The sequence below is a fragment of the Rutidosis leptorrhynchoides genome, chromosome 1 (assembly GCF_046630445.1).
Source record: "Rutidosis leptorrhynchoides isolate AG116_Rl617_1_P2 chromosome 1, CSIRO_AGI_Rlap_v1, whole genome shotgun sequence".
NCBI classification, from domain to species: Eukaryota; Viridiplantae; Streptophyta; class Magnoliopsida; order Asterales; family Asteraceae; genus Rutidosis; species Rutidosis leptorrhynchoides.
The window spans coordinates 657,242,139-657,265,858 of record NC_092333.1 but is presented as its reverse complement, the minus strand read 5'-3'; the positions used below and the strand labels follow the sequence as shown (position 1 = coordinate 657,265,858).

The 23,720-nt window shown below is 33.8% G+C and overlaps 1 protein-coding gene across 1 annotated transcript; it reads left to right on the top strand.

Moving 5' to 3' along the window:
- Positions 1 to 10,842: 10,842 nt before the first annotated feature.
- LOC139885834 (pirin-like protein) lies at positions 10,843 to 15,273 on the top strand. Its single transcript, XM_071869587.1, has 6 exons — positions 10,843 to 10,969; positions 11,070 to 11,119; positions 11,248 to 11,286; positions 11,407 to 11,435; positions 13,996 to 14,162; positions 14,634 to 15,273. The coding sequence occupies exons 1-6, from the start codon at positions 10,875 to 10,877 to the stop codon at positions 15,136 to 15,138; spliced, it is 885 nt and encodes a 294-aa protein (XP_071725688.1). The 5' UTR covers positions 10,843 to 10,874; the 3' UTR covers positions 15,139 to 15,273.
- The last annotated feature ends 8,447 nt before the right edge of the window (positions 15,274 to 23,720 follow it).

Genomic DNA, 23,720 nt, shown 5'->3' with positions numbered 1-23,720 from the left:
CATATCATATCGACGCATCTATATATATTATTTGGAATCACCATAGACACTCTATATGCAGTAATGCTTGAGTTAGCTATACAGGGTTGAGGTTGATTTTAAATAATATATATACTTTGAGACATGTACACGGGTCACGATACGTATTAATTAATTCGAATATTATAAACTATATATGAATTATTGAATTAGTAACTGTGGACTGCTAACTGTGAACTACCAACATTGGACAATTAAAATGAATTAAAATATTGATTATAACATATGAAACTAAACAATTCTTCAAGTTTGCCACTTGATTTCATCTTAAACCTCATTTGTATCTTGACGATTACAATCTGCGTTCAAATCTTTCATAATTTTTGAAAATGCCTCAATCGAGAAGATGAACCAACCGCACTTCATCTACGGAAGAAAAGATTGATACATATAATTATGCACCTGAAAACACTCGGAACCTAAGTAAACGTCTAACACATATCTGTACTAGCTTCTTTGGCGTTGTTATTACCGAAAATAACCTTGCAATCCCTTTCCAAAGTAGCCAATTTTGTCACAGCTCCAGCAAGTCAACTTTGACTTTTTGTTCGAAACAACCTTATTATAACCTTGATATATATTCGTGCTCTTTTATTGTTACCGGTGAAGCTTTTATGTTCCACCATTATACCATTAGCGTTTAATCATCTGAAAACATAATTCTCCTTAAACCACCTCAGATTGATAACCGATGATTCAGATATCGTAACATTAAATGCAGAGGAAACAAAAAAATCGTAGATGGTCTAAACGGCCAAAAGTTTGATAATAATGAAGGGAGTGTTAGGAACGCTCGATAGAAAATTTGGTACTGAAAAACAGATTGAGCAAACCATGAAGGAGACCAAGGCCAAATACAAGGACCATACCATATATTCAAAGAACCCAGGTAATTCTGGATCCGATGAAACCTTCAAACAATATCTTGCTCCGTACTCATGTTAAAATCTTGCGAAAAATCTTTCTTCATCAACCTTCGAACTTAGAAATTCCAAAATATCATCATAAATATCTTCGATATTTCTGAAGATATTTTCATAAATATTCTAGTCCGAAATTATTTATCTCTTCATGCTATCTATATTACATCATAAAGGAAACTACTTTAGTTTCTAAATTTCTTTAAAATTCGAGTTCAAATTATGAATGTTTTTGAAGTAGTGTTGGGAATTGATGCATGAGTTAGTATAATATAATGACACTTGATCAACGTGAATATATTACAGTAGTTCATGCTGAGTTTCTAAAATGGAACGTGATGATTCATAGATTATAATGTCAACATGGGTCATGTTACACGACTCTTGTATTCTATTTAATCTCTAAAATATCAAGAAAATATTTCTTGTTAATTCGGTCTTTTCTAGGGTATTCTGGTAATTTAACAAATCAAGATCGTACCATTACCATTTCCTTCTTAGAACATTAACAATGTTCATTTCAAAATTTATATCTGCAAATTCTGGACCATTACAAGCGGTGCTTAATCGCAAGAAGAAGAAACAAAAGGACAAAGCTCCGAAACAGAAATTGGAGTATAAATCGCAGCAAATAAAAGAGAGCATTAATTGTGGATGACAATGATTATAGAAAACAAAAGCAGGGACATCGAAATATAAGGGAAGATCTAAAACCCAACAAAAACCCAGAAACTATAAACCGTATATATCGATGCATATGGCAATGTAAAGACAAGGAAGAACTAGAAACACTATAAACCCAAGAGTATAGTAAAAGTAAATAGATTCTTCCGGCGGTAAGTGAAAAAGAAGAATGACAGATATGAAAGTGAGGAATATATCAAGAAGTAGAACTGGATGAATCATATTGATGAATGCTTTAAAATATGAATTGAGGAGAAAGAATAAGAAGGTGTGAGTTGTAAGAAAACGAAGGGGGTGGATTTATAGTAAAATATCCGACAGAGAAATCAAAACAGATGATCACATTTAAAACGGATCCTAATTCCCTTAATTTCCGAAGAATCAAATCTTGTTACAAAGATTTTCTCCAAATCTCTTGAACTTGAAAAATCAACCATATCTACGTCAAAGGATATGACGAAACATTATTTTCTCATTTCACTCTTTTGTGATAGCTTCACTTATACTCTTCGCGTAATCGAATTATTTTATCCATATTACCCAATGATGATAAAACTCTAATTTCTAACTCGTATGCATCATGAAAACATACTTATTGTCAGCCATGATGATCCCACTCAAATTTCGGGACGAAATTTCTTTAACGGGTAGGTACTGTGATGACCCGAGAATTTCCGACTAAATTTAAACTTAATCTTTATATGATTTTGATACGATAAGCAAAGTATGTAATGTTGAGTCTGGAAAATTTTGAAACGATGTTCATATATTCAATTGACCTTCGACTGCTCTCGACGATTCACGAATAATTAATTATAAATAGATATGTGTATATGTATATATAAATAATAATTCGAAATATAATTTGAAGTATTATATGTTGCTGTTATTAAAATAAAATAAAATAAAAATAGGATATTATAATAATTATTATTTAAAATATATCTCTATATATAAATAAAGTATATTAAAAATAAATATTAATGATTGTAATACTCGTTTGATGTTTCGATTGATATTAAGCAAGATAAATTCAAACTTATGTAATTTTAAAATAAACAGTGATCTGAAAATGAGTTATATAAATTATAGGCTTATTAAAAATGTATTTATGAGCTAATTGTTAAATTTGAATACTTTTCATATTTTACCTCGAATCGAGCACGGACAATGATGTAATTTTTATTTAGTAGTTGATAATCAAATTTTATACCATAGTGACTAAAATAAATAAATATAATTATTGTAAAATTTTGGAATTTTTCTGTGAACTTTTATCCTCCCCTGATTAACAACGGGGTACGAAATTACTATTCCTAATAAAACTGTCGGTAGAATAAGCCAAATGAATGGCTGCTAACTATTTCCACGCGTTTCTTTCTCTGATTATTATATGAATTATTATTATAATATATTAATATTTTATTGATATATATTTACATATGGGAGTAATTGATCAAACACATCACCCCACTTGATCCATTTCAATCCGTGAACTAGATTATTACAGTGACTATTACTATTGTTATTTTACTCATAATCTATATTCTATATTTATATATATAACATTACATGGTGCATAAGAGATGACACAAAAACTTGTCTCCTTCTTCTATCATCGTGAGCGTACACATTTCGACCAAAACACTACCACCACCTCCGTTGAACCACCTCTTCACCGATCACCCTAACCGCCACCCTACTCAACTCACCTTCGAGCCACTACAACATATCATGTACAACCACGAGAACCACTCACACAATTCTCTCTTTCTTTATTTCTTGCTTCCTTGAGGAACCATCACCACACACCACCATTAATTCATGTTTTCCATAACCATCGACAACAACAAACCCATTTGAATCACCACCATTGTGCTGCATTCTTTTTCTGTTTCTATAACCGAGAGCAAACACCATAAACCCATTTCCAATTCTGTATTTTTTTGCTATTTAATCAAATCACCACCACCTTTTATCATCAAACCATAATCATAATTACAACAACCTTTAGCTCGATAACTCATATCATTCTTCTTGTTTCATTCATAAACAGCTGATAAAACCACCACAGATTAATTACTGCAGCTGCATATTATTCGTTATTTCTGTTTCGAATTAGCAAATCATCGTCACCCTTCGAACCTACATTAACAACCCATCACCACAAATCGCTGTTACTACTACTAATGTTCTTTCTATTTTCGCAAGCCACCTACATCCATATATCATATATATACACGTATACATATTCACATATTCAAGATATATAAATATATATATACGAATACACATAAATCATAGAAAACTCGCTTCCTTGTTGTTGTTTGTGCTACTGTAACTCCTGCTTGTTGCTTCTATTAACCATCGAACACCAATACCCCCACCTGCAAACACCATCTTATGTTTAATATTATTATTGTTCGCTTCTATTGCAGTCTTTGTTTCTATATTACGAAACTGTGAACGAGGAAAAATAATGAAGATAATACGTGATACAGCCCAACAATCTAGTTCAATCATCAAGAACCATCACCTCCGTTTTTTTTTGCTGTAAATGAAACCCATTTATTTTTTTCTTTCTTTCCTGTTAAAGCCTTCGATCTAGACCCAAACACAACCCAGATGGACAACTTATGCTGCTTCGATTTTTTTGTTCATGTCTACGATAAACCATACCAATTTTTCTCTATTGCTGTCGGTTTAAAAAAAAAAAAGATAAAGTTACAGGCATGCCTAGGATTTTGCCTAAGTAAAATTAATTATATTATCTATAGTTATAAAAGGGATGGCGACAGGAAGCTACAATAGAACCGGACCCATGCCTTTAAGCTGTTAAAACACTTAGAACCGAAGGAAACTAAAATATAACGGGTTAAGTCATGGATCTGCTGGCCGACATCCTCCTCCTTCTGTTGGGCCGTATAAATTGTTGGAATTTCAGTTGGGCCAAGATAATATTCAGTTTTCTGTTGGGCCGAACTAGAACAAAGACTTGTGGATTGAAATGTAACAAGATGATATTGATCATCACATAAAATGATGGGTTATAATCTATTAATCCACTAAGGAAATTAGAAAAAAGAATAGATGGAGTATTGGTTTAAGGGTGTTTGTGTTAACCGAGAGGTCTTGAGTTCGAGCCCCGTCGTGGGCAATTCTTTTTAGAAAAGCTTTTAAAAAGGGTATACACTTTTATATTTTCATTCTCATTATTATTATTATTATTATATTATTGTTATTATTGTTATTAGTGTTATAAGTATTATTATTATTATTATTATTATTATTATTATTATTATTACTAACACACGTATTAATTAACATTTATTATTATTAGGATTATAGTTACAAAAATGATTATTATTATTATTATCATTATCATTAAAATTAGTATTAATATCATATTTATAATTATTATCACTATTATCATTAGCGGTAAAATTATTATAGTTATTATTGTTATCAGTATTAGTATGATTATTTTTACATTTATACTAAAAGTAACATTATCTTTAAATCTGTCATTTTTGTTAAAACTAGTATTATCATTGAAAGAACATTTTTTTACTATTATTATTATTATTATTATTATTATTATTATTATTATTATTATTATTATTATTATTATTATTATTATTATTATTATTATTATTATTATTATTATTATTATTATTAGTATTATCATTATTAATAAAGTTATTATTATTATTATTATTATTATTATTATTATTATTAATATTATTATTATTATTATTATTATTATTATTATTATTAAAAGAATCATTATTATTAAAAACTATCCTTTTATCATTATTTTAAAAACATCATTTTTGGTAAAAAATTATTATTATTATTAATGTTATCACATTACTACTATCATTATTATTATCATTCTTATCATTATTAGTATCATTACAAATAGATATTTTTATGTAAATACATTACAATTATACTAATATTACATATCACTATATTTTTATAAAAAAAAATGATATTAAATAAGTTACATATAAAATATATCAATTAATATATAAATATATATTCATCATATATAAACCTTAATATAAATTATTATTATTAATATGTTATACTGATAAATTTGGTATATAAAATATATGAAGTAAATATATTAAATTTATCTAAATAAAACACAATATAACAAGTATAGTATTAATTATAATATATATAAATTTGTTCGATTACAATTATATGTGTTAATATATACATATATGATATAGGTTCGTGAATCCGAGGCCAACCCTGCATTGTTCAGTATCGTTGTATGCATATTTTTACTACAAAATATCGTACTGTGAGTTTCATTACTCCCTTTTTAAATGTTTTTGCAATATATATTTTTGGGACTGAGAATACACGCGCTTTTATAAATGTTTTACGAAATAGACACAAGTAATTGAAACTACATTATATGGGTGAATGATCGAAGCTGAATATGCCCCTTTTGCTTGGTAGCCTAAGAATTAGTAAACCGATCTACTAATTGACGCGAATCCTAAAGATAGATCTATTGGGCCTAACGAACCCCATCCAAAGTACCAGATGCTTTAGTACTTCGAATTCGTTTTTATCATGTCCGAAGGATTTCCCGGAATGATAGGAGATATTCTTATATGCATCTTGTTAATGTCGGTTACCAGGTGTTCACCATATGAATGATTTTTGTCTCTATGCATGGGACGTATATTTATGAGAAATGGAAATGAAATTCTTGTGGTCTATTAAAATGATGGAAATGAATGTTTATGATAAACTAATGAACTCACCAACCTTTTGTTTGACACTTGAAAGCATGTTTATTCTCATGTATGAAAGAAATCTTTCGCTGTACATTTGCTCATTTTAGATACATTACTTGGAGTCATTCATGACATATTTCAAAAGACGTTGCATTCGAGTCATTGAGTTCATCAAGATTATTATCAAGTCATTTATAGTTTGAATATATTATGAAATGGTATGCATGCCGTCAACGTTCGATGAAATGAAAGTTTGTCTTTTAAAAACAAATGCAATGTTTGTAAAATGTATCATATAGATGTCAAGTACCTCGCGATGTAACCAAATGTATTGTATTCGTCCAGATGGATTAGGACGGGTTACTACAGGCAGCGCCCCGAAACAAAAACGTTTTGAGTGATACGTTTTAATGAAACGTTTAAAGAAAACATTTTTCCCGCTCCTTTCAACAGTCATAACATTCGAATTATAACCGCCTGTTTTAAACTGTTTTATATGATCAGTTTGAAAACTGCTTTTACATACACTCTTTCAATTTCACATAGAAACATACACAAAAATCTATACACTAAATCGCGTTCTTCTTGTCTGGAAACGATTTGCATTTCTAGTCTTATCCCAATTGAAATTTTGTGTAACCCGAGACAAGGAGGGTTGGAATATTCAATTAGAAAAGTGTTTCACGATTCTAGAAATATCCGGATTATCTGTTTACATACCCTATTTTCTAACATGTCCCGGGTTCGAATACTAGGAGAGACAAACTCTGGGTATCTTCTCGGGGGTTTTCACTTCCTGCTTTTTGGGTGGGTTTCCTCCGTAGCTTGCATGGGTGGCAATGATCATGAAGGTGGTTCATTCCCCTCTGGGTGATGCCGAAATAGCCGTTAAAAAGATTTTTAGTTTCGTTGGTCCCTGTATTATACCTTATATTGCTAACAACGTCCTCGAGATTTTTTTTTTGCCTTTAGAATCCTTTATTTTTTTAAAACTTGCAATTAGCATCCCTACGTCTAAATTCCCGTTAAAAAGATCCGTTAACCCTTGACAAGTGACTTGCATGTAAGGGTAAATTCGTTTTTTATTCTTTTCTTCACTAAAAACGAGAGACTATCGGCGCAAAAAATTCTTATAATTATATATTTTTTTTCTTGAGTATTGCACAATAAAGCATGTGGACTGCTAAATAGTTTTCAGAAACTTTGGTTTTCTCCTCTTCACCAAAAAACAAAATTTTATTCAAAGCTGGTAACGAGTTATATATTCGAATTGAGCTAAGAATCGAACAAACAACCCTAAATATCAATATAGATATTCAATCTGGTCACAATATATATACTGTAATAATTATGATTTAAAACTAAATATAATGTAAAGAAATGGACTGATATATTATGAAGGCTGTGCTAACTTTATTTTGTTAGATAACAGATTTGACCCAAAGTGATCTTCATGGGGTTTACAATACATTTCAATTAAGTCTAACATATTTATGTATAAGACACATAGATAAAATGATACAGAGTAATATGATATATGGGTAACGAAGTGCGGTGTACAAGTACAACCCTTGTTTAATTGAGACAACAAGAACACAAGACGAAATCGTAAGGGCACTAAAAAGACATACGTGATTTCATTATAACTAAAATTCTACTACATAGAATGATATATTTTATTATTTACTAAAAAAATAATAAATTATTATGAACACCCTCAATTTGGACTTGCGGCGGTATAAGTATCGGCAATGGCGATCAAATGAGCTGTATATGAACCACAAAGAATATCAGAGAGTAATATGAACATAGATCATCAATAAAGATTCAAGATTCAAAGACTCATATCGAACCAAAAATTTTATAATAACAAAAAATTCTATAATAATCAAAATTGTTGGAGCAATTATACTATATGGGTTTTGAATTTGAAATGAATGGTGAGTTTTGAATTTAAACTATACTTGTGTATTCTTTTTAGAAATTTGAGTTTTTTTAATTTTGTGTTTTTGATGGATTTTGTTAAATTATGGTTTATGATCCTTTACAACAGATTTATGTATTTAATATTGTAGGTACAAATTTGAAAAAGAAATATGTATTTGGATTTAGGGGTTTTGGATTGGATTTTTTTTTTTTTTTTTTTTTTTTTTTTATGTTTGCCTTTTAAGGTTTACCATGTGTTAGCGATGAAGATGAAGATGAAGATGTCGATGAAGATAATGGGCAAAAGACGAATTTACCCTCACATGCAATGCATATATCATGACTTAATGAATTTATTTAACGGAAGTTAGACGGGGATGCTAATTGCAAATTTTTGATAAACAAAATATTCTAAAGGAAAAAAAAAAAAAAAAAGTACCAGAGAGTATAATTTAATTAGCTAGAAGACGTCAGTCAATGGTCACGATGACATATCCCGACCAAACCCTACCTTAATCTGTTATCTCCTTTGAATTTGGGTACGTATGTTAAGATGGATAGTTACTCAAAGAATAAAAACAAACAAAATACAAAGTCAATCATCAAAAGAGAGTAAACAAATATGAAACTCTGACTATTTACATAATGATAATTACGCTAAATTGCGTGCAGGAGCTGTTTTTATATACTACGTATTTATTTAATAAAGAAATATATAAAAATAATAAGAATCATATAAACCGGATTACTAGGTATATGGAAATATGAACGTTTATACATATAAAGAAGCAAAAAGAAAGGGAAAAACCATACAGATCAATTAATATTAAGGAAAGCAATTAGAAGAGACAGACCTAGGAAATTTTTCTATCGGGGGCGAATTTTTTTTAAAAAATGTAGGGATTTTTTTTGGCAAAATATAGAGTTTTTTAAGCAAAATTTGTAGATTTTTTGAGCAAGATACGAAGGTTTTGCGGCAGAATATGGAGGTTTTTGGGCAAAATATGAAGGGTTTGGGGCAAAAAAAAAAAATTAACCGAGGGCAAAATCGAAAAACCGAAAAAATTTGCATAAAAATTGCAAATCCGCTGGAGGCGAGCGCCCCACCCTGCCCCTTCTTTGATCCGCCCGTGAGAAGAGATGTCGTCCATGTTAATTAACAAAAGGTTGTTGAGATGGGCAACTTTAGTTCGGAGTTCTTACAATCCAAATTGGAAAGTTAGAGTACCTGTGATAGACTCTTAACTGAATGATTGAATATTGAATGTTAAACAGTTCATTATTATGTGCGTTTATTAATGGCATTTGAATAACAAATTATGCTGAATCATTCAGAGTTAAGATACAATTCTACCCTTTGAACATCTCCATTCTCTTTAATATCATTCTTAAATTGTATTCGAACATTTATCAAATGATTATATTATTTATTTGAATGGTCAATAGTTTAATTTTACATCATTAACATAATTCATTCTGAATAATCATGAAATAATTTATTACCGCTGAGAATTAAGTACAATTAGAACCTTTGAAATACTTAGATCTTAAACTATTCAACAATTATTAATTCAATTTTATCAAACGCGATAATTATTAATTCAATTTTATCGAACACGATAATTAATAAAGTGTTCAATCCAACAAATTCATATCTAATCTAATAAGATATTATCTTTGTTCATTTGACTTGGAATGTGTTTGATGAAACAAGTTAGAGCTGAGACTTATTTTTTAAATTGGAAGCTGAAACTTATTTTTAAGTTGGAAGCTGAAGTTTGTTTTTTTATAAGTGTTTGACAAAATAACTGGAGCCGAAAGCTTATAGTTGTAATTTGATGGAAAAAAATAATAAAAGTTATGATATTTCATTATATGAAGGGTAATTGTGCAATTTCCCATCTCATATTATAAGCTAGTTAGACCATCTTTATTTTCTAGGGGTTAACTTATTCTATAAACTCTAAAATTGTTGTCACCCAAACAAAGTTTTTTCCTTGAATTTATTATAAAAATAAGCTTAAATTCTCATAAACTTGTGTTTCAAACATAACCTTAACTATAACATTCGAAACACATGAAGTGGTTAAAATATATTTTCTCCATTTCATATTAATTGTCCATAAAAAAAATACACAATTTATGATAATATCATGAAAGTATTATATTTTCTGTTTTTTTTTAAACTTTTCTCCTTTAATCTTTTCCACGTACCTTCCAAATTGGAACATGACGGAGAAGTAATTTTGAAGAGCATGGGGTACCACGTCAGGCATACCGAATCGTGAATGCAATTTAGTAGTACGTCACCATGATAGTATAAAAACGTCATGCAAATACATTAATAACACCTAGATTTGGAACTAACTTATTTCCGATAGTTCCGAGTTGTCACGTGGGTCCCCTTTTGAGCCGCTCACCAAAAATTCGTGTTTTTTGACCTTCTTTCATCCCTTCCATTTGTGTGTATAAATACTTGCACAAGAAACACACAAATTAAATAAATTGAAAAACTAGAAATAGTATAAATATAATCAAAATAAAAATGTCGAGTGATCATCTTCGTAACGTAGTTAGAAAGCTTTTAGCCAGACCTCAACATGAAGGTGCTGGAGCTGTTGTTAGAAGAAGCATTGGAAGGTTAGTTTAAGTTTCAATTTAGGTAATTACGTACTGGTAATTAGTAATTATAAATACTTCAAACATTTGTGTGTAATTTTGTAAATTCGAATATGAGCAGGTTTGAGCTTAAAACCTTTGACCCATTCCTTGTGTTGGATGAATTCTCGGGTGAGTATGTCTCTGTTTTTAATTTTATTGTTAAAGTTTAGTAATTAATAGTTTTCTTTATTATTATATTTTTCTTTTTTTATAATTACGATTACGATTACGATCATGACTGTAATTGTAATTTGCAGTAACTGCCCCTGCTGGATTTCCTGATCATCCACATAGAGGTAATTTGTTTAATTAATTTTAATTTATATAGCTAGTAGCATTCCTTCATTAGAGCTCCGGGGTTCATAATTCTGATATATTTTTTTTAATTTATTTTTGTAATATTTTTTTGTAAACAGGATTTGAGACTGTCACGTACATGTTACAGGTATATTTAATATTTCAACGTACCTTTATGTAAGAGTATTAGTTTGTTTATTTACAATTGAATGAAATGAATGAGCACCGAATGCCATTAAGTATCCAGCACGATGTTCGTTTGTTTGTAAATTGTGAATGTCAAATGATGTTGTACGACAAAAAATGTGTATTGAAACATTAAGAGTTGAAATACCTTCTTAAGCTATTCGACATCTTAATTATTTTTTAATACCCACAACTTATTATAAAACATCATCACAAAATAGCTAAGTGGTTGAAGCCCCGAATTTCTTGCAAAAGGTATTATGTTTAAATCCTCTCTAGTACGAATATTTGTCGTGGGCAGGAGAGGGTTGGAAACAGTCAGAAGTATTCCTGATGAGCTACATATATAAGAGTGTGGTCGAATTACTCACTCTTCCGGATAACCCGGACATAAAAAAATCTTCTACCTTTTACACTTTTTTACCCACAACTTATTAAACAACTACGGTTTTTTTTTCATGTAAGAAGTTAATTCGGTATATTCTTGTTGTTATTCATAATTTTTATTTAGAATGATTAGAAAACATGTTATTGTTATTTAAAAGCAAGTTTACTCGAACTTTTAAATCATTCAGAATTTAATCAAATGGAGCCTTAATTAACTTCATGCGTACATTCGGTTAGGTTATATACAATCATAGATAATAGATAATGTAGATACGATGCTTGTATGTCATGAGTTTACAACTCACCAACCTTATTGTAGCACTTTGCCTAAAAAGTCAAACCACACAAATTATACACAGATGAATGAAAACTAGTTTGTGTTAGTGTCACTTTAGTGCTTAAGTGAAAAACTGCACTTGTTGCTTAGTGCTACCCCAAATGGGTGTTTCTTTTGATGTGCTTTTATTTATAGTATTCTTACAAAGATATTTGTATTTTAGTATCGTTGACCTTCTAGATACAGTTTAGATTTCGGTCTAGTTGTAAAGCTTTAGATTTGGATTGGATCTAGTTGTAAAGCTTTCTGGTCATCTGGATTCAAAATTGTTGCTATACAATCCATTTCTACTAAATAAAATTAAAAAAAAGTATGGTGATGATCCTTATACCATCATGTTTTAGTCATCAACCATCAAACATATATTACTCCGTAAAACATTGTACTATACAAATATTTAGAAATAAATTTAATGATATATAGCTAAAAATGATGGTGTAAGAATTACTTCGCTTAAAAACATGAATGCCACCTCCTTATACCACCGGGATAAACACTTTGGGATAAACACTTTAACATTGAAGTTGTTTTTTTTTTTTTTTGGTGTATATATGGATAATATCTAAGGTCATTGATCTAGCATTATCGGGATGACTTAGAGGTTAGGTTAAAGTTGATAGTGATATATATATATATATATATATATATATATATATATATATATATATATATATATATATATATATATATATATATATATATTCGTAAAAACGTTAGTGTTGGGATGTAACTTTCTAAAAAAAATCGAGTAGGTAATAGTCGAACAGTACCCCAGATTATTATCTGGGTTGGAATCGACCCATGTGTGTTTCCCGCGAGGGCCATTCAATATTCTCCATATATTCGTGCAGCTAGTATATGATGTCTTCTCATGGCGTTTTCCTAATTCTGCATATATTTGTGTAGCTAGTTGGGTTTTCTCCTGACACGTAAACCGGATATGATCGGGTAGGTAGCTTAATGCCCCCGTCAGTGACTCCTTTTATGTTGTTCAATAAAAAATTCTAAGAAATGGTATTTATAAGTAGAGTTGACTTTAGATACTTAACTTACACTCATAATGTTTTCTTTAACGGCCAAAATTATTTATACTCTATTTATACAAAAAAAAATTTAAATACTCCTAATGTTAATGCTTACAAATTCACATAATTTGATTACAAATTTACAATTTAGAGATTCGGTTTCTAGAGAATGGTATCTATAAGTAGCGTTGACTTTAGATACTTAATTTATAATTAGAGTTGACTTTAGATACTTAATTTATACTTGTATGTTTTTTTAACGGCCAAAATTATCTATACTCCCAATTTATACAAAATTTTTTAAAATACTTCTAATGTTAATGCTTACAAATTCACATGATTTGATTATAATTTAGAGATTCGATTTCTAGAGCAAGAAAGTGAGGTGGAGGTGATGAACCTAAAGAGAGAAACCTAACACTGAAAATGAGACTTTCGACAAGCTCTCTTGAACAATGACTAGGAACGTGAATCATATCCAATGAGTGTAAGTGACTATTTATAGGCCAATAGTCCATATCCTTTACAATTGAGTAGTGATCAATCCACTTTGATAATCAAAGTGGAAATATCAACTCGCTTTACTATTAGGTGCTAGCAACAAGTCAACACATTTTACGACTATATTTTGTGTCCTAATACCTAATATATTTATACTTGTAATATATACGTATATACTAAGTATATATAATAATGTTGTCCATGATATGGGTTTTTAGTGGGGTTACTTAAGGAAGTGGATTAGTGATAATTGAGGTCAAACACTGGTGCAGGGAGCTTTAACCCATGAAGACTTTGAAGGACATAAAGGGAATATTGGAGCAGGTGATGTGCAATGGATGACTGCTGGAAAAGGGATGGTGCATTCAGAAATGCCTGCTTCTCATGGCACTCAAAAAGGCTTGCAATTATGGATCAACCTCTCATCTAGAGACAAAATGTAACCTTAATTACTCTACTATATTTTTTAATAGCGGTTAGAGTTATCTACGGGGTCCAAACACAATGTCGGAATCCACCCATCCGATCATTTCCCAGGACGAAGGTTACCGTCCTACCGCCCATCAGGAGGAAACCCCATGACGAATCCGGGCGTCCCATTTGGTAAAACCTTTTCGGGTGAGGCTTATACGTATAGACGTCTGAAAACCTCCGGGGTCCATGAAATGTCGGGTAACCAAGGAAAATATTTTTGTACCACATGAGAGTCGAACCCCTTACCTCCCTTATTGTAATGTCGAGTTACCACCCAATGCACCAACACCTTGCCGTTTTTATTACTCTACTATTTATTGATTTCATCTCCATATAATCATTGTATATATATATTGCATTATCATCAAAAATCAAATTCATTTATATAAAAGGTATGCCCTTAATAATTACTTTAGTTATAATGATAAATAAACAGGATTGAGCCTAAGTACCAAGAAATGAGGAGCGCGAATATTGCAAAAGCTAGCAAAGATGGGGTCACGGTTAAAGTTATAGCAGGTGAAAGTTTAGGAATCAGGTCACCAGTTAACACAAGAACGCCTACCATGTTTCTTGATTTTACACTCGAACCGGGAGCCCAATTGGAACAACCAATCCCAGAATCATGGAATGCATTCGTATACGTTTTAGAAGGCGAAGGAGTATTTGGGAATTCAAGAAAATCTTCAACGAGTCATCATATTTTACTTTTGGGTCCTGGATACGGGGTCGAAGCATGGAACTTATCATCTAAAATGTTAAGGTTCATTCTAGTTGGCGGTGAGCCGATTGGTCAACCCGTCGTTCAGTTGGGCCCGTTTGTGATGAACACGCAAGAAGAGATTGACCAAACGATTAATGATTTTGAGAATTTTGAAAATGGATTTGAGCACGCAAGGTGTTGGGCATCATCTGAACCTGGGCATTATCATGACCATTAGATCTTTACTTCTACTTTTTCTCTAAAACCAATTTTATTACTTGCATTGTTGTTCAAAAAATAATATACACCGTATAATATATATTATATAAGGTGATCAATGTCTAGTTATTGCAACGAATGATTTTTAATTTCATTCATTTGTATAATATCTAGATGTGTAATTTTTTTTTAAGAGAAGAATGACAAATGTAGTCCTTTAATTATATATTTAAGTATATCATATTTAACTTTTAAATTTCTGTTGAATTAATTATAAAACATAAATATCGACTTTATTGAAATATCAATGACAATTAAGAATAAAGAGTAGAATTTTTTATTTATGGACAAAACCGGACGAATTGGGTGTAGCCACAATACTTTTAGGAATGAGGAAAGTCTTTTCAGCAATAACATGATTGATTGAGATTCTAGAAGGTCCATCCATATTTGTGGTTATGGGACTCCGGAAAGTTATTGTGGGTCAGATATTAATGGGTCAAATTGATTATGGACTTAACCATCACTATGAATCTTATATAGAGTTCAATCCCCTAATGATCAAGATGACAGTGCTTCGTCTTAATCTGAAGATGACGCAGATCATGTATTATTGGATGAAGGCCATGGTAACAAACATGAAGATGATCTCCCCCTCTTCCAAGTGTTGTGCAGGTGAAGGACACTGTTATTGCACCCTCTTCGTATCTGAATGCTACAAATAACAGTAAGGTGAATAGAAAAATAAACTTTAGGTTACTGGAACAAGATGGAGAGCTAGAAGATGGCATTGATGTGGTGATTCCGATTGCATCAGTAAAAGAAGCTACAGAGAGGTATCAAAACACATTATACGGTCACTTTATTGGCAAAAGAGTTGCGTTTCCCGTAGTTCAAAATTATGTTAATAATGTGTGGAGAAAATATGGTATTGAGAAAACTATGATGAATTCAAAAGGCTTCTTTTTCTTTAAATTTGTTACTGAAAAGGAAATGTTGGATGTTTTAGAAAATGGTCCATGGATGATCAGAAATACGCCCATAATCTTAAATCGTTGGTCTCCTAATATATCACTTACCAAAGAGGACCTTGCAAAGGTTCCGGTGTGGGTAAAACTGTATGATATACCTCTAACGGGCTTTACCGAAGATGGTTTAAGTGCTATTGCTTCAAAAATTGGGACACCTATGATGTTGGATGCGTATACAATTACTATGTGCATGGAGTCATGGGGTAGACCAACATACGCAAGGGCAATGATTGAGGTGTCGGCTAATGTTGAGCTCAAAGATTCGTTGAAAGTAGCCACGCCTAGGGTTGATGGAAAAGGAAAAACTATGGATGTGGTTCGTATTGAATACGAATGGAAGCCTCCGAGGTGTTCGTTTTGTGAAGTTTTTGGTCATTGTGATGCTCAATGCCCAAAGAATGTGAAGGAAATAATTGTTGAGGATAAAGTGGATGATGATGGGTTTCGATTGGTTGCAAATAAAGCTAAAGGTAATGTTAGTGGAAAAATTAATCAAAAGCAGCACCAAGGATTTGATATGGGAAATCTAAAACAGAAGATGATGTATAGACCTGTGGTTAAGAAAACTACAGTGGGTAATGTAGTGACCCGAACTTTTCCATGTTTATATATATATTAAATGAAATTGTTATTTACATGATTAAGTGCTTCCAACATGTTAAGCAATCAAACTTGTTAAGACTTGATTAATTGAAATAGGTTTCATATAGACAATTGACCACCCAAGTTGACCGGTGATTCACGAACGTTAAAACTTGTAAAAACTATACGATGACATATATATGGTTATATATATATAGTTAACATGATTTTATTATAAGTATGTATCTCATTAGGTATTTTAACAATGAGTTATATACATAAAAATGAGACTATTAATTTAAGAAACTCGAAAACGATATATATAACGATTATCGTTATAACAACGTCTTACTAGGTACATATGAATCATATTAAGATGTAACATCCCGCCTTTTTCCGTTTACTTTTCCGTTTAACTATTTAAAGTCCGTTATATGATTATGACATCCCTCGTTAATACGCGTTTAAAATATCTCGTTTAGGTAATTCACGCACCCGCAACCGAACTAGAGGGACCATTGTTGCCAAGAGAGCAAAGAGGTGACTAGGTCAACTAGTCAACCCTTCACTCTCATCCATTCATTAATTCTTTTTCTTTTTCCTTTTTCTCTAACACTTTCACCAAATCTCTCAAACACCACTTCAAGGATTCATCATCCAAATCAAATCGAGCAAGCATCCATCTAAACAAATTGCATATTCGGAATCCTCTCATCTTCCTCTTTGATTCCATACCGATTTCATCAAGTTTGGGTAACTTTCTAAAATCACTAGATTTTGTGTTCTTGATGTTTTTAACTTATAAAGTTGTTAATTAGTGTCTATGGCTCAAGTCTAACATGAATATATGATTTATATGTTCGATTTCGTTATTTGAAGTAACTAGTTTGAATATGAACTTTTGTGTGTTTGATTTGGTGATTTGGTTGTTTGAATGTTGTTAAAAGTGATAAATGCATGTATTAAATGTGTTCCTAGTATCACTAGCTTCAATTTGATGTGTAGGTTGTTTTAGAAAACTTCATAAACATGATTAGTGATTTTGATGTTGTTGGTTAGGGTTTGATAGAATTTAATGTAAACATTTAATGCTTTGAATGACATGAAATGTTATTTGTAAGTGTTAGGTTGTATTGTATGCTTGATCACCTTCGAAACGGCATATCATTCATGTAAATTGGTTGCCGAATCATCAAATTTCATTTATGAACTTGAATGCATTTAATGAGGAGCCTTGAATGTGATTTTGGTTGTTGTTAAAGTAAATGTGATTGTTGAAATGTGTTTAGTTGTTTTCCTTGTCAAAATACCTTTCCGATGATATAAGATACATGTTTTGGTTGTTTGCGGGTCATAAATGGTGATTGTTTGAAGTTAGGTTCGTGCATAAAACTTAAAAACTGCCAGATTTCTCTGTACAGGTAATGGCGCGGCGCGCCATATACCCGCGCGGCGCGCCAAAGTGGTCTGTCCAACTTTGTCAATTTTCGAATAACGTTTACTATGCTACGCACCTCCGATTCACACGTAACTTGTTCTAACATGCTCATACATGATTAAAAACCTCAGAAAAATAGTTCGGGACCCGACCCGAACGTGTTGACTTTTTCGTTGACTTTGACCGACCAAAGTTTGACTTTTTGTCAAACTTAACCAAATGATTATGCAACCTTCCTAACTTGTTTATATACTTGTATCTTGCATGAAACTTGACAATTTGAATTCACATGCTACATAATCGAGTCGTAACGAGCCGTAGGACTAATTGAACATCTTTGACCTATCGTGTTTACCGTTATTGATACGACCTATTTGTTTAGGTCAAGACTAGCACTATCCTTCGCACACGTTACTTTGTGAAGTACTTTTCATACGTGCACTCAAGGTGAGATCATAGTCCCACTTTTACTCTTTTTGAACTTACATTTGGGATGAGAAAACATAAACATTTCTTTTACTAAGTGAACACAAGTACAGGAAAACAAACATTCTACATACGAGTTTAGAACAAAATCCTCAATTCGATTATCATTAGTTACACTTGCCGGGTGTAAGCGAGAACTTATGTTGTATGGATCCATATGGGTTTGACAAACCCTCATTCAAACGGTTCGCTACCGTTTACGAATGAAATATATTTTCGTGAAACAGTGTATGTTCTAACACTATTGTGATGGGGTTCTATGGAAGGAAAGTTAAGCATTGATAATTGGGTGCTCGTGAAACAAACTTTTGGAATGTATTACTATTATATCAATGTTACAAATCTTGTGGTTCATTTGTACTTACTTACTTAAACCTATGATTTCACCAACGTTTTCGTTGACAGATTCTATGTTTTTCTCAGGTCCTTGAACGTTTTGTGATACATGCTTCCGCTCATTTCTTTTGATGCTTTGCTTGGATATCGAGTATACATGCATACGTGGAGCGTCTTTTGGCTACTTTTAAATTGTGTCGCATATGTTTCAATTGTACTTTAAACTTTGTTATGTATCTAGTTGTCGAACTACTTTGTAAACCTTGAAACATCTTTACTTTTGAAATAAATGCGACATACTTTTGGTCAAACGTTGTTTTAAAGACTTATGACCACGTAACGGGACCTAAGTAGACGGCGCCGTCAAACATGATTTGGTCGGGTCGCTACAGATGGTATCAGAGCGTTGGTTGTAGGGATTTAGAGTTTATTGGTGTCGACCCCGAGTCATAGGGTACATTAGTGAATCTAGACTACAACCGGCATATAGACTGAAGTAGGAACTACTTGACTATTTGTGCATTATACTCGAACTCTCCTATCATATCTAACTCTTATTCGATCTTGATATCACGTTGTTAAATTTGATTGACACGCCACCTTGACTTTATGAAGTAGTGTTAAATGCACATGTGAATCAGGGTAATATAATTTCCGGGATTATATTACGGTGGTTCACATGGACGTTCCGACATTATGACATAAAGAATTTAAGGCGGGTTAAGGAAATTTTATCTTTATCCTTATTCCATATCACGGTTGGTATTATTGAGAATACTAACCAACGATATTCTTGTGTCTTGAAGGAACAATGCCTCTTCGTCGTGCGCCACGCCGTGAAACTCCCGAACAAGCTCTACAACGCATGATAGCCACCGCCGTAGATGCGGCCATGGCCGGTCACTCATCCAACAACAACAACAACAATGGAGCCGGTAACTCAAATGAGGGATGCTCCTATAAAGCTTTCATGGGGTGCAAACCTCACACTTTCGATGGAACCGGAGGACCGGTTGCTCTCACTCGATGGTTTGAGCAAACGGAAGCCGTTTTCAGCATAAGCGGTTGTCGGGACCAAGATAAGGTCAAGTACTCCACTCACACTTTCTCCGGCGTCACTCTCACTTGGTGGAACACCTATGTACAATCGGTGGGTACCGATGAAGCCCACGCTCTCTCTTGGTCCGATTTGAAAGGAATGATGATCACCGAATACTTTCCGCGCGAGGAAACCCGAAAGCTCGAACATGAGCTAAGAACTCTAAAAGCGGTCGGAAACTATCTCAAGGCCTATAATCAACGATTTTCTGAACTAGCCTTGATGTGCCCAAACCTTGTGAACCCCGAGTCTTTAAGGGTTGAACTTTACATGGATGGTCTTCCAAAGAGCATCAAACACGGAGTAATGTCATCCAAACCCCCCAATCATCAAGAAGCTTTAAACATGGCCCGTAAATTGATAGAGACGGTGGACGAAATCGTAGTACCGGCACCTAAAGCCGAGGACAAGTCGGGTAACAACAAAAGAAAATGGGAAGCCACTCCATCAAGAAACTACAACAACAATACCTTCACCAAAAAGCCTTTCAACAACGACGGCAAGAAAGGTTATGCCGGAACTCAACCTTTTTGCAACAAATGTCACAAGCACCACTCGGGTGAATGCGGCAAGCTAATTTGCCACCGGTGCCAAGGAGTTGGTCATAAGGCCAACAATTGCACAAGCGCCGCCCCCATCGCTCGAAAGGGGCCCAATCCTCCAAAAACGGTCACTTGTTACGAATGTGGCCAAACGGGCCATTATAGAAATGCATGCCCGAAGAGGAAAGATAACCCCAATACGCGCGGCCGAGCTTTCAACATCAACACCGAGGAAGCCCGAGATGATAATGAATTAGTCACGGGTACGTTTCTTCTCAACAACACTTATGTTACTTGTTTATTCGATTCGGGTGCCGATAAGAGTTTTGTATCCAAGACTTTGACTCATTCTTTTAATACTCCACCACGTCCACTAGATACCACTTATACCATTAAAGTGGCCAACGGAAAACTATTGAGTGCCGACACATATTACCGGGGGTGTACGTTAAACATTTTGGGTAATGAGTTTGAAATTGACTTGATACCCATGGAACTAGGGAGCTTCGATGTAATAATCGGTATGAATTGGCTAGCTAAAACGAAATCTCACATCCTTTGTGATCTTAACGCAATCCGAATCCCTATCGAGAATGGTGAACCTTTGATCGTCTATGGCGATAAGTGTTGCACCGGACTCAACCTCGTTTCGTGTATTAAAGTTAGAAAACTACTCCGTAAGGGTTGTTTTGCGATCCTTGCTCACGTTAAGAAAGTCGAATCCGATGAGAAGCACATCGATGATGTGCCAATTGTTAGTGACTATTCCGATGTATTTCCCGATGAATTGCCGGGTCTTCCACCTCATCGACCGGTTGAATTCCAAATCGATCTTATTCCGGGAGCCGCACCCGTAGCACGTGCACCATATAGACTCGCTCCATCCGAAATGCAAGAATTGCAAAGTCAAATCCAAGAACTACTTGATCGTGGTTTTATCCAACCTAGCCATTCACCTTGGGGCGCTCCGATTTTGTTTGTTAAAAAGAAAGACGGATCCCTACGAATGTGCATTGACTATCGTGAACTAAACAAATTGACGGTTAAGAACCGATATCCTCTTCCTCGCATCGATGACCTCTTTGATCAATTACAAGGGTCTTGTGTATATTCAAAAATCGATCTCCGCTCGGGTTATCATCAATTGAGGGTTAAGGGGGAAGATGTCTCCAAAACCGCTTTCCGGACTCGTTATGGTAGTTATGAATTCCTTGTCATGCCATTTGGTCTCACTAACGCACCGGCAGTGTTCATGGATCTTATGAACCGCGTGTGCAAACCGTATCTCGATAAATTCGTTATTGTGTTCATCGATGACATATTGATCTATTCTAAAAATGAAGAAGAGCACGAACAACATCTCTGACTTGTGCTTGAACTCTGGAGACAAGAACGACTTTATGCCAAATTCTCCAAGTGTGAATTTTGGTTGAAGGAAGTACAATTTCTTGGTCATGTTGTAAGTGATCAAGGTATTAAAGTCGATCCCACGAAAATCGAAGCCATTAGTAAATGGGAGACTCCTACTACTCCTACTCACATTCGTCAATTCTTAGGTCTCGCCGGGTACTATCGTAGATTCATCAAAAACTTCTCTTTGGTTGCACGTCCTCTAACCGCATTAACTCACAAGGGAAAGAAATTCATTTGGGCGACCGAGCAAGAATCTGCGTTTTAAATCTTGAAGACAAAGCTAACCACCGCTCCTATCTTGTCACTTCCCGAAGGCAACGATGATTTTGTTGTATATTGCGATGCCTCGAAACATGGTTTTGGGTGTGTATTGATGCAACGGAAGAAAGTCATTGCTTATGCCTCTCGACAACTAAAAATTCATGAACGGAATTACACGACTCATGATCTCGAACTCGGAGCCGTTGTCCTTGCACTTAAAATGTGGAGACACTATCTTTATGGAACCAAGAGTACTATCTTCACCGATCACAAGAGCCTTCAACACATCTTCGATCAAAAGCAACTAAACATGAGACAACGACGGTGGATTGAAACTTTGAACGATTACAATTGCGAGCTTCGTTACCATCCCGGGAAGGCAAACGTAGTAACCGATGCCTTAAGTCGAAAAGAAAGAGCGGTGCCTCTTCGTGTCCGAGCCTTAAACATCACCATCCACATAAACCTTAATAGCCAAATTCGGGTAGCCCAAGATGAGGCTCTCAAGGATGAAAACCTTTCACACGAGCTCTTGAACATTCTCGTCTCTCGATTCGAAATTAGGGAGACCGGACTCCGATATTACGCCGGAAGGATTTGGGTGCCTAGTTATGGGGACCTACGAAGCCTTATTTTAGATGAAGCTCATAAGTCACGATACTCGATTCACCCCGGTGCCAATAAGATGTACCACGACCTTAAACAACTATATTGGTGGCCTAACATCAAAAGGGACGTAGCTACTTATGTTTCCAAGTGTTTGACATGTTCCAAAGTCAAAGCCGAACACCAAAGACCGTCCGGACTACTTCAACAACCCGAGATCCCGCAATGGAAGTGGGAAAGGATAACGATGGATTTTATCACCAAGCTACCAAAAACGACGGGCGTTTATGATACCATTTGGGTTATTGTTGACCGTCTCACCAAATCCGCACACTTCCTTGCCATGAAAGAAACGGACAAAATGGAGAAACTTGCACAACTTTACATTAAGGAGATCGTAGCCCGACACGGTGTACCTTTATCGATTATCTCCGACCGAGATGGCCGTTTCGTTTCTAGATTTTGGCGTACATTGCAAGAAGTGTTGGGAACGCGTTTAGACATGAGCACCGCATATCATCCTCAAACCGATGGACAAAGCGAACGTACAATTCAAACCTTAGAGGACATGTTACGAGCTTGCGTGGTTGATTTTGGAAAAGCTTGGGACAAGCACTTACCTCTCGCCGAGTTCTCTTACAACAATAGTTATCACGCGAGTATTAAAGCCGCACCTTTTGAAGCGCTATATGGCCGAAAATGTCGTTCACCTCTTTGTTGGGCCGAGGTAGGCGACGTGCAAATCACCGGACCCGAACTCATTCACGAAACCACCGAGAAGATCGTACAAATCCGAGATAGGCTTCG